Genomic DNA, 12,151 nt, shown 5'->3' on the forward strand with positions numbered 1-12,151 from the left:
CCTTCTACTTTGCATTTGAGGGCCTCAAACAATGACACTTTTGATAATCTTGAAAAATGAGTCATAACTCATTCTTACATTTTTTTTTCCTTTAAAAAGCTTTAGACTGATAATTCTACCAGCTGCCACATAAAAGGGAAAACAGCCCCAGGGATTCATTTCTAGATACTTGGGAAACTGAGGCAGGAGGATTAGTTGACCCCAGCCTGAAACCAAACCCAATCTAAACCAAAAAGAAAATTAAAATTAAAAACAAAAACAAAGCAAAACTATAACAGTGTCACACACATTCAGAACAACAGGAAAAGATAAATTCTTCATGCAAATATCTCAAGAAAATTTTATGTAAAAGGTATGCTATAAATTAATATGCACAAATGGTCGATTCATTTGCTATGTACAACATAACACTTTGGCTGTAAACCCAGGAAATAAAGCCATTCAGTCAAGTAAATTATCAAAATACATGGGCATTAAGGGAGCGGAACACATACATTTAATGTAGGATTTTCCATTTCTAAGAGAGATTAATGAGTGAACAGTGGTCTGTATGCACTAAACACACTTAAGACATACGAATGGCATGCAACAATGAGAAAACACTGCCAATATAGTATTGTGTAACAATGCTTATCCTTCTGATTTTAAAGTAGTAAAAACTATGCATTTTGGGACTCAATGAGCTCCAACTTTTAAAAGTTCAACTATCATGCTGGAAAACATCAAACATTTTGGGGGTGAATATAAAAAGGACAGAGTTTTCCAATTGACTAATGTCATCAATCTTTCCCCATGGCAATAAGACAACAGAATTCTCGACTGCTGAGATGGCTCAGTGAGTAAAGGTACTTGGTGCCTAGCCTGATACCTGAGCTTGACACCTAAGAGTCATATGGTGAAAGGAAAAGTTCTTTTCATCAAACTGCCTTCTGACCTACACACACACGCACACACAAAATAAGTAAATGTAAAAAAAATGTATAGAACACTAACATTACTGAACTCACCTCTCATCTCTTCTGCAAAATTCTGGCTCTGGCTCAAACACACTTTGACTTTACCAAGTTCTTCCTCCAGGTGGCAGACTTCTCTGGCCCTTTGCTCAGACTGACTCCTAATGAGACTGTTTTCCTTCTTCATTTCCTAAAAACACAGTTTGTTTTAATCTAAACAAATGCGCAAGCAAGTCACAACTTCTGCCTCAATAAAGGTACTTCACAGACCTGTCTATATCGCAGTCAGGAATACACTTTCCCTTCTAGTATCTAATGAAAGTGCTTATCTTATTTGAATAAACTTACATCATAAAAACTGATTCCTGAACCTAAGATTTATCTTGTATCTTCAGGAAATATGTTTCTTCAAACTTTCTAGTTGCTAACGGACTAGCTTCAAAGAAAAAGCCTTTTTATAAGATCAAAGACAAAAGTTCTGCAGATTCCTATCAAACCTGATTAGTCAAAATATCTTTGCAAAGAGATGATACGACACTGAATGCTCCAGGATCAAATTTTTGTTTATCACTGCAAAACCAGCTGAAGGTATACTATCATAAGAGTGTTCTTATAGATGAAATCTCCTTCAAGAAATGCTTTCATCAGCAAAGCTTACAATGGTCATGGATGTATATGTGCTATGAAAATGCATATATAAATAAAATAGAGGTCTCTGCCTTCATCAAAATTACCCTCCATGGAGTAAGGTGTGGTCCTAGTCACTCAGTACACACCTAACAAGCTAACTACTAGAAAGTGAGTAATCTATATATCACATCACAGGCTAGCACAGAATTCATAATGGATGAAGGAACCTGAGCATTCACAGGTTCCTTGGATCCATGATTAAATATGCATCCACACAAGGTTGTGCAGCAAAATAATAAATACATAAAAGCAGTTTCATTCCACTATGTTGGGAAATCATGATCTACACCAGACAAATGCAGACACCAAATGGAAACACCACTGCTCCTCCTTAACAACCTAAAACTAATACAACATGGAGTAAAAACATTCCAGTCATAATGAAACTTGTTGCCTTTAGTTTCTCAAATCATTATTATTATTTATTAGTGTGTGTGCATACACTGGAGAGGCGGAACAGCTATGGCACATATGTGGACAACAGAAGACAACTTCAGGGAGTTAGTTCTCTTATTCCACCATGTGGGTTGCAGGAATGGAACTGAGGACTTCAAAACTGAGGACTTCAAGTTTGGCCCACTAAGTAACTTTACTCACTGAGCCATCTCTCCAGCCCTTTTGGGTTTTTTGTTTGTTTGTTTTGTTTTGGATATAGTCTCATTGTGTAGACCAGACTGGCCTCACACTAAAAAGATATACCTGCTTCTGCCTCCGGAACACTGGGAAGGCACTTGAAATTCTGACTAATTTTTTATATACCTTATATCTACCTATATTAAACTGTACCCTCAAGAACTGGCATATCACTACAAACTAAGAACTATATATCTTAGGGAATGAAAGAAATCATAAGGCTTTTTTTTTTTAATTACATTTCAAAATTACCCTTCTGAGAAGTAGGAAGACATTTTTGGAATCTTAAAGAAACAATTAAGACCCATCCTCCAAACCCCTACTGCACTGTTGGAAAACAGATGGCCCTGGCGATGCTATGTTGGAAGGCTGCCTTCAATTATCAGTCTGGTTACTACCAGCAGATGGGTACCCATGTAACAAAGCCAAATTCAAGAAGAGGGAGAATCTGGCTACTAGAAAGTACTTGAAAACTTGCTGGCAGCTGCTGTGTTCATGTATATACATTCGTTTCATCATTAAAATGAGACAGAGCCTGTTGTCTACTGTGTTCTGATCCTGTCCTGCTTATACTAGGAAATTGACTATGCAATTAAGATATCACTGAGAACAAAAGAGCAGCTGCAATAGATCAAGACTGAGAGGTTAACCTGCATACTAGTAAGTACTCAAGCTTGCAAGAAATAATCATGAAGGTGAAACAATGTAACTGATTAAAATTAGCATTAATAAATATACAGAAATATAATCACTTGTTTGTTCTTCAGGCTGAGGATAATCACTCATCTAATGAGATCACAGATGTGAAAGATAGAACACTCGAAGCATTTGACAAGTGTAATTGGGGCACTGTTATTAGTATTTCTTCCCCAAATGTAACAGTTGCAAGATCATCAGAGGTGAATCATGAGTTGACTTACTATTTTCTTAACTTACAAATTATTCTTACTCAAAAAGAATCAAATCAAATCTGGGACTTGATAAGAAAGCTGGGAAGATAGTGCATGATAAACTGAGAGCACCTCCACAGGAAAGAAGGCTTACAAGGAGATGGGGAGGGGGAAAGAGGGGAGGTACCACAAAGGGGAGAAGCTGTCATGTCTGGGTGCCTGTTGGCCGCTCTGTGTCTCAGTCCATAACTGCAGACATTTAAGAAAATAGCAAGCTCAATGAAAAGATTAGGGTGTCTTTCTCCATTTTGGCATTAGCTTTGTAAATATTTGTTCCTAACGAAGGAATGTTCAGCCAATCCTGGGACCCAGCAGGCTTATAATGCTATGGTTATGACCAACCCAAGAATTTTAAGAGGCTAGAATTTAGAAAATAAGCATCTGAAAATGGATGCACAGGCTGCCATCCATCAGCAATTAGTTTTCCATGAGGCTACAGCCACTTAAGTCTTGATTGGGTAGCTCATTAGCAACAATGAGTTAAGCATACAAGGATATATTCTCCTAGGCATCTCTTGTGTCCTCGTATGATTTGCAAAATTGGGCACTACTCTGGAAAAGCACAGCAATATCCGTAAGCACAGCCAGCACTGAGCTTAGCAAGCAATCCCCACCCAAAGCAGCTTTGGTTTAGCAGCAGCAGGGGAAGCATCATTTCCTAGGGCCAGACAAAACAAACTGCCATTAGTGTGTGGCATTTCATGATCCCATCCATAAGTACAGCTTAATATGTCCCCTGCTGGGTGAAGGCTGTCTATGTGGGCATGGGATGGATCAGCAGGCGTGCTTTCTCCTTCTACACTGTCATTCCTGCCTGCCAGACTATGTTCCTTAGAGAACCTAATACAATACAGGTCCCTATGCCTAGAAAGGTCCCCAAGCAAGCTTTTCCTCATCCTGCCTGTCAGTGGTGGCATTTTACCACCAAACCCCAGTGCAACAGAGGCTGGCACTTGAAGCGGGGTGAGCAGTTATCTACCCCACCATCACTTTCATACTAAATGTTAACTTTACCCTTGATTGGGCCGTTAAATCACACTTTCAGCACTGATAATTTCTAATTGCAAGAAGTATATTAGTTTACTAAACATAGTCAAGGAAAATTTCAGTACAACTGTCACATTATTTCAGCATCCAAAACCTATAAGCATGTTGAACTTGTTCGTGCTTACTTATAATTAGATACAGAAAGACACCAGATAATTAAACTGGCAAGATTTTTAAATATGAAAACTCTCAAATGTACTGTCTTTTGATCATGACCCTTCTGTGCCCAACATGTGAACACAAATAAATCTAGTATCAAAGGTCATTAACATTTATAGAAAAAAAACAAGCAGGTGGACTTTCATGATTTACTAGACACTTATATGCTGGGCACTGGGCCAAATACTTTATATGCAGTGTTGGACTTAATCATAAATACAGTCTTAAAAGGGAGGAATATTATTTGCATCTGTGTGCAGACTAGAAAGGGATAATCTCAAGGTAACACAGTAGATGGGTAGCCCAATAGTGTACATCCAGATTGCTCCCATTACAGCCATCACTACTGTAATCCCCAAGCTATATCGACACTCTGACAAGTCAATTCTCTGCTCTCTGAACCAGAGTTCAAAGCACAAGAGCCAGAGAAGCCCTTTCAACTCCTACTGTTATCCCCAAAAGAAGACTTATAGGCAAACATAAACATAGATTAAGATGAATGTTAAATTCCTAAGTAGCTGAGCACTTTCCAAACATGACTATCTTCATTTGAACATGGTTGACACATGCAAGTACGGCCTGGGATCAGAGATAGTATCATAATCCAGACCCCATGGGGATAAAGTCAGTCCTCAGAAACATCTGCAAGACAATGTCCAACCTATTAAAATGTAAGTCGTGTTAAAAGGTGTTTAGACTCTGAACCAGACTATAGTTATACAAAATGTTTCCACAGGCAGCCAATGAGTCGCAGGAGAGTTCCTGGCTAAAAGGGAAGCTCACAGAGGAAAGAGTTCCATGCCAGTCTGCCTGTGGAAATGTTAGCAGAAGCATCTGTTGGTTGGTCCCCACTGGCCAAAAGGCAAACATTTGTTTTGCTGCAATAAACACACACTGGAAATGATTGCAGATGAACCCAAAACAGGATCTGACTGAATGGCTTCCACTTGAGGAACAGGCATTCAATGCCCCCACCCCATCTCCAGCAGTGTTCCCCCTTTGTTCCTGGCTGCTTTAATAATTTCCTCTTTGCTATGACAGGTGTTCTCATTTACAGTGAAAAGCCATGGGGGCAAACATATTTAGACTTTATCACCTAGATAAGGAACTGCTGTAATGAACAAAACTGTTTCTCTTTCATCGGCAGCAGGCTAAAAAGTGATGAACAGTTCAATAGCAGGAACACATTTTTTTCCTGCAGTATCTGAGAAGACACCTCTACTGATCTTCTGTTGTTTTATCTTCATTTCTGGTTCTATTCAAATCATTGCAGCCCATCATTTGTTCTTAAATGCTTCTTAAATGCCTTTAAAACAAACTCCAGACCACCAACAAAATTCAGAAGCCAAATTGACATGGGTAGATATAAGACCCTAGCCCCACAGCCATTCATTGCCTGACAGAACAGGAAATCAATCTATAGGCAACATGGACCAGGCTGCACAGTGGATCCTAAGATCCATATTTACTTCTAAAGAGTAATGCCATTCATAATTACATGATTTTGTTATTTATTTTGGCAGTGCCAGAGACTGAACTATGATTTTCCATTTTTTTTTTTTTTTAACACTGTGACTCTAACCCTTCAAAAAGGGATTCAGATCCCAGCATTGTAGAGAAGAGGCAGGCTCCAAACTAGGCTGGGACACACAGTCAGAGTGTATTTCAGAACAACAAAGAGCAAGTGGGCATGCCAGCACAGCCTGTAATCCCAGCACTTTGAGAGGAAGGGGCCATGGGATTAATAATGTAAGGCCAAATTAACTACTTAGATTTTAGGCCATCTTAAACAACATAGTGAGACTCCAACTCATAGACAGACAGACAGACAGACAGACAGACAAAGATAGATAAATGAATGAACAAAGAAGCAAAGGGGAGAAGGCAGAGTTGTAACTTAAATAATAAACCACACTGACAGTTTCATTTATTCCCTTTAAATCTAAGCAATTCCTTTGTTCCATAATTCCACCGCTCAAGTGGTCTAAAATAAAAATCTTTAAGCCAATGGTTCTCAATCTTACTCATGGTGTGGCTCTTTAACACAGTTCCTCATGTTGTGGTGACCCCCAATCATAAAATTATTTCGTTGCTACTTCATAATTTGCTACTGTTATGAATCATGATGTAAATATCTGATATGCAAGTATTTGATGAAAGGATAGTTTGACCCTAAAGAGGTCATGACCCACAGGTTGAAAACTACTACTTTGAAACTTGATGTTATAGGAGCTGGAGAGATGGATCAGAGGTTTTAAGAGCAGTGGCTGCTGCTCTTTCAGAGCACACAGAGGCTCACAGCCACGTTCAAGTCCAGTTCTAGGATATCAGTTACATTCTCTCTTCTTGCCTCTGTGGACACCAAGCATAAATGTGATGCACAGTCATAAACAGATATAATACATACCCATACAATAAAAACTTTTAAATTTGTTTATAGTCAGGCAGTGGTGGCACACGCCTTTATCCCAGTACTCAGGAGGCAGAGGCAGGCAGATCTGAGTTCAAAGCCAGCCTTGTCTACAAAATAAACTCCATGACAGACATGATTACACAGAGAAACCCTGTCTCAAACAAACAAAAACCCACAACAAATAAAAACTTGATTGTATATTCTTAATTCCTCATGCTAACTGTCTGAGTAATCATTTCAAAGGAAAAATAAGGGCATATTCAACATATATAACACAGTTAACATTAACATGACTTTGATCCTAGGAACCCACACAAAGGAGGAAAAGAACAAAGCCTACAAGTTTTACTCCGACCTCCATGAGCAAGTACATGCACGCACACATACAATTTTTTTTTTTTAAAGAAAGACACTTTGTATTGTCATACTTTGTCCTGTGTGGGGTTTGTTCCTGCTCACATACCTCACTGCTTCTCCTCAGTTCATTCTCTGTGATCTGACTCTCCTGAAGGGCTTGTTCTGTTCTGCTGAGCTTTTGCCTAAATTCTTGTAAGCTCCTTTCTAACTGCTGCTTCACTGATGTGACCTACAATAGAAAAAAAAATAACAAAGTTCTGTATTTATGATCTCTGCAAATAATCAACTGCTCTTAAAGAATAACAAAAACAAAAAAGCTGAGAAAAAAGAGACAGAGACAGACTGGGAGAACATGGGTCATCAACCCTTGATATCTGAATGGTTCCAGAAGCTCCAAGGACATTAACCCTCATTCTATAGAATGTTTTGGGGTTTGCCTATAGACTGAACACTGTACATCATCTCTATACTACCCATAGGTTCTATGTAAGTAGTTACTATTTAGGAATAACATGAAAATGAAGTCTTTGTTTTCAGATCATAGGCCTAACTTACACAGTACACAAAGGAGCCAGAAAATTCAAATGTTCACACTACAGAAAAATTAAACACACTAAATAAAACAGAGTATTTGAGATTGAAGATAGATGTAGCAACCAGAAATACTCAATGCAGTAGAAGCACACGCCTCCTAGTCCATGAGCAAATAGCAACCTAGGAGTTCAACTGCAATTAAGGTCTGAGGTTGCCTCCACTTAGTGTATCCAGCTAAAAGCCAGGGGGCCACATGGTTAAAATAAAGCAAGTGAGAGGAGGGAAGAAGATGAACTCCACAGGGCATCAAGGAAGCCACCTGAGTCCATCACCCAAGCAAAGTCTGGTCTAGTGATGGGGACAGCAAGTGACTACACGGTTTTGAGCAGAGGGGCTATGGCTGCTGGGAGAAGGCCCCTAGTAGGTCAACCACACTCCTTTGGATACCCATGAGTATATGAACAGCACAAACTGGACTCAGAGGTTATAAAAAACAAAACAGATATAAAGTTGGAAGTGTAGATCTGGAAAGCATTAAGAGGAGAAATGAGGTGAATATGATCAAAATATATCTTACATTATTTTTAAATTTTTCAAATAAAAAAATTAAACATATATAAACTATCATTCACATAGGAAAATATTCATACTTTATAAAATACAAATACACACCAACATGTGTACACAAACAAAGGTGGACTCAGCCGTTTGGTGGACTAGTTTGAGATGTAAGACAAAACTGCAGGTAACCCCAAGTATTGACCTAAGCACTGTGAAGAATGGAATCCTATCTAGTTAGATGGAAAGGACCAGAGGAGGTGCTCATCTACAGGACAATAGCTGAAGTTCAATGATTAGCTCATTATTGCTACCCATGTAGACAGAATGCCGAGTAGAAACCAAACAGCCTGTGATTCAGAAGACACCTCCAAGCTGGAAACATAAAACAAGACCCATCATAATATAGGTGGGATGCAAAGCCAGAAACCTGGGTAACACTCTTAAGAGCCTTAAATAATCCAGCTGACAACTGTCCAAGCTTTAACTATTTAGGGGAAGAAACTATTTAGGAAAGCCCCCCTCCATTGTTATATACCCTATAATGACCAGAATATTAAGAGACTTCCTCTCAAATCCAGATGTGAAAACCCAACACATTTCACCCCTTTTCTAGAAACTGAGCCATAAAGAGTGTTCTCCACTCTGAAAGGGAACTAAGGACATATGACAGGAGCCAGAGACTTAAGACTGACTCTCATACCAGGAATAGCAAAAAGTCAATCCCAAGAACACTGGGAAGAAAACTAGTTTCAGAGACTGAAGAAAGCAAGAGGAAGGAAAGGATGGGTCTGAGGTTGTAATCTGGCCTGCTACTGCTCATCACACACAGCAATTATGTTCTGCACAAATGCTGAAACAAAGGACTTTGAAAGTGTTCACCATAAAGAATGACAAATGTTTAAGATAAACACATTTAACCTGAAATATTACATTTTTTGAAAAATATGTATCGAACATCACTTTTTATTTCTACTTTCAATTATTAGTGAAACAAAATCTAGACCAACTGAAATACAGAAGGAGCATGCATGTAAGACTGTGAGAACTAAGTTCAGGGCCCTACCTTCTCCTGTTCTACCTGGAGGACATTGAGTGCATGCTTGGCTTGCTGTAACTCCTGGGTGAGTCTGGTTTTCATCTGAGTGTACTCTTGGTCCAGAACTTGGAAAGATCGATGCTGTCGGGACAGCTCCTAAAAAGCAAAACATTAGATCAAACAACCATTAACAAATAAGATTCCAGAAACAGGCACAAGCATCCTAACAGGCAATGCTATATGAAAAGTGAGAGAGACAACAAGGAGCCATGCTAATCATCTACTGAATGCCAGATACAATCACCCTCAACACTGGTCCTGATAATCAGATCCAGGTCTCAGAGGGAGAGTCGCCAGTTGACCACATGGAAGCCAGCCAATTTCCAGCTCATCTCAGTTTAGAAGAAGGGAGGGCAGGAAAGACTAGCTGAGCTGTAATCAACACAACTCAGCACAGAAACACACCAAAAACTTTAGGCATAAGAGCTGGAAAGATGGCTTAGTGGATAAAATGTTTGCCATCCAAGTATGAGCACCAGAGTATAGATCCCAGACACCCCAGAAAAGCCAGACAGGTGTGCAGCCACCTTTAATGTCAGCACCCAAGAGACAGAGAAAGAGGATCCCCATGGCAAGCTGGTTAACTATAGTAGTAGATCAGCCAGCTCTGGGTTCAACTGAGAAACCATGCCTCCAAAAAGAAAGTAGAGAGCAACTAAAGACATCCTGCATCAATGTCAAGCCCATATATGAGCATGTGCATCTATACTCACGTGTGCTCACATACATACAGACCACATGCTTAAAAATAAAACAAAACAGGGCATAACGAAGCTGGGCTGGTGACACACACCCCCTAATCAGAACTCGGGGAGAGGGAACAAAATGATCATGAGCTAATTGAGCTCATGTTCAAAGGCAGGGGAGAAAAAGAAGAGAAGGGAGCTTAACTAATCAATCATATACACTTACAACGATCTTCATTTCAAAGAACAGGAATAAATGCTGCTAAGTGACTAACAAATGGGGGGATATCTATTATCATTTATGCTCAGATTGAAGCACCTGAACAACCCATACTGGGAAAATACCTGCCAGCCCACCTTTGGTTCCCTGACTGCCTCAGATACTGTGTTAGATAAGTAACCAACTCATAACTTAAAAAGGCAAAAGAAGAGCAAAGCCATCATCTCACCATGGATCAAGAGAGCAAAGACACTCCCTTCCCACAACAGTACCAAATCTCAAGCCCATAAAGAAAACCAACTCCAGAGAGCGCCCTTGCTAATAAAAAGAAAATGATGGAAAAAGTACGAAAATGCAGGTATGAGGGAAATGCAGCGACTTTTGGCTCACAAAGCATGCCTACTCCATAATGTCCTCAATCATAAGAAATAGTTCTTCCAAATCGCAAAGTCAACAGGTCTTTCTGAGAAAAATTCCTCCATGAACCCATTCACCTTACCTCTTGAAGCTCCTTTTCTTTCTCCTTAATTTTCTGTTCCAGAGAATATTTGGCACTCTCTGCATTCTGTCGCTGACAACTCAACTCCTCAGTCAAAGTTTTCAGCTTTTGTTCCAAGGTAGTACACTGATAACAGATAAAAATGTTTCACACAAAACAAGTTACTCAATGAAAGAAGTCAAATTTTGTGTTTTTAATAAATTTTGGGCCAGGTCAGTGTGATGATTCATACCTTGAAACCCAGTACTGAGGAGGCAGAGCCAGACAGATCTCCGAGTTCAAATCAGTATGGTCTACATAGTTTAGTTCCAGGCCAGCTAGGGTTACCTCGTAAGGCACAATTTCAAAAAAAATAAAACAAAAGGAAACTTCAGTCCCTAAAGTCTATTTCATGTTTACCACTGTTTTGATCTTTATATTTCATTTAAAAAGTCAGGTTTATATTCATTATCTAAATCCTGTGGTCACTATGATTCTATTAGCATGAATAAAAATTTGAAATTTATACCGAGTATGTATGAAATTTGTACTGAGGAAACAGCACAATGATGTTAAGCATCAGTACATTTTAAAATACTTCCCAATGTGTGCCCTGGGACAGGGAGGCTGTGGTCTCAGAATGCACCAGCACCACTGCACGCCAAGCAGACAGCAAAAGACAGCATGAGGCCTGAGAGAGCTCAGTAAGTCAGAGCACTTGCCACACTAGGCTGACAGTCTGACTTCAATCCCCAGAACCCACATGAAGAGCTGAATGTGATGGTTTGCATTTGTCAGCCCAGCAATTCCATGGCAAGATGGGGTTGAAGACATAAGAGGTGAGAGGTGCCCAGAAATTCTTGGTCCAGCTAGGATGATGACTTGCTCCTGAAAGTTGTCCCCTGACCTTCTTCACATAGAACATCAGTAAGTAAACAAGGCAGTGATACTGACATAGTGATTTGTGAACTATCAAAACAGAGCAAGCTCCCTACCCTCCTATAAGAGCATGTTAACAAGCCTACTAGAGACAGAGGGTTTTGAGTCAGGGTCTAAGTAAGTAGTCCTGGCTGGCCTGAAACTTACATTGACCAAAGTGGCCTCAAACTCAGGATCTTCCATCCTCTACCTTTCTTGTGCTGGATTAAAGACAGGCACCACCATGCCCAACCCATAATGAATTTTTGTGAGAAACGTTAAATATCACACTACTTCTTTCCATAATACTCTCATTATACCATTGCATTTCTAAAGGTTCACAGAATCCCAGAAAAACCACAGCTGTTTTTTAATTATGCTCTCAAAAGCAATAGAAAGAATATGTTGTTGCTTTCTTACATATATACAGTTATCTGCTAATTTTAAAAATATTAA

The 12,151-nt window shown here is 39.4% G+C and overlaps 1 protein-coding gene across 1 annotated transcript in view; it reads right to left on the reverse strand.

Annotated features, from left to right (window-relative positions):
* The window catches only part of Cenpf (centromere protein F), a 45,189-nt gene that overhangs the window by 19,180 nt on the left and 13,858 nt on the right, over positions 1-12,151 (reverse strand). The window contains exons 8-11 of the mRNA XM_050148230.1: positions 10,799-10,924; positions 9,361-9,489; positions 7,309-7,431; positions 1,008-1,143 (exon numbers count right to left, since the gene is read on the reverse strand). Of these exons, the coding sequence (XP_050004187.1) occupies positions 1,008-1,143; positions 7,309-7,431; positions 9,361-9,489; positions 10,799-10,924 (514 nt within the window). The remainder of the gene's footprint in view (positions 1-1,007; positions 1,144-7,308; positions 7,432-9,360; positions 9,490-10,798; positions 10,925-12,151) is intronic.

The sequence above is a fragment of the Alexandromys fortis genome, unplaced genomic scaffold (assembly GCF_014885135.2).
Source record: "Alexandromys fortis isolate MF-2015 unplaced genomic scaffold, M_Fortis_MF-2015_v1.1 scaffold_62, whole genome shotgun sequence".
Taxonomy (NCBI): Eukaryota; Metazoa; Chordata; class Mammalia; order Rodentia; family Cricetidae; genus Alexandromys; species Alexandromys fortis.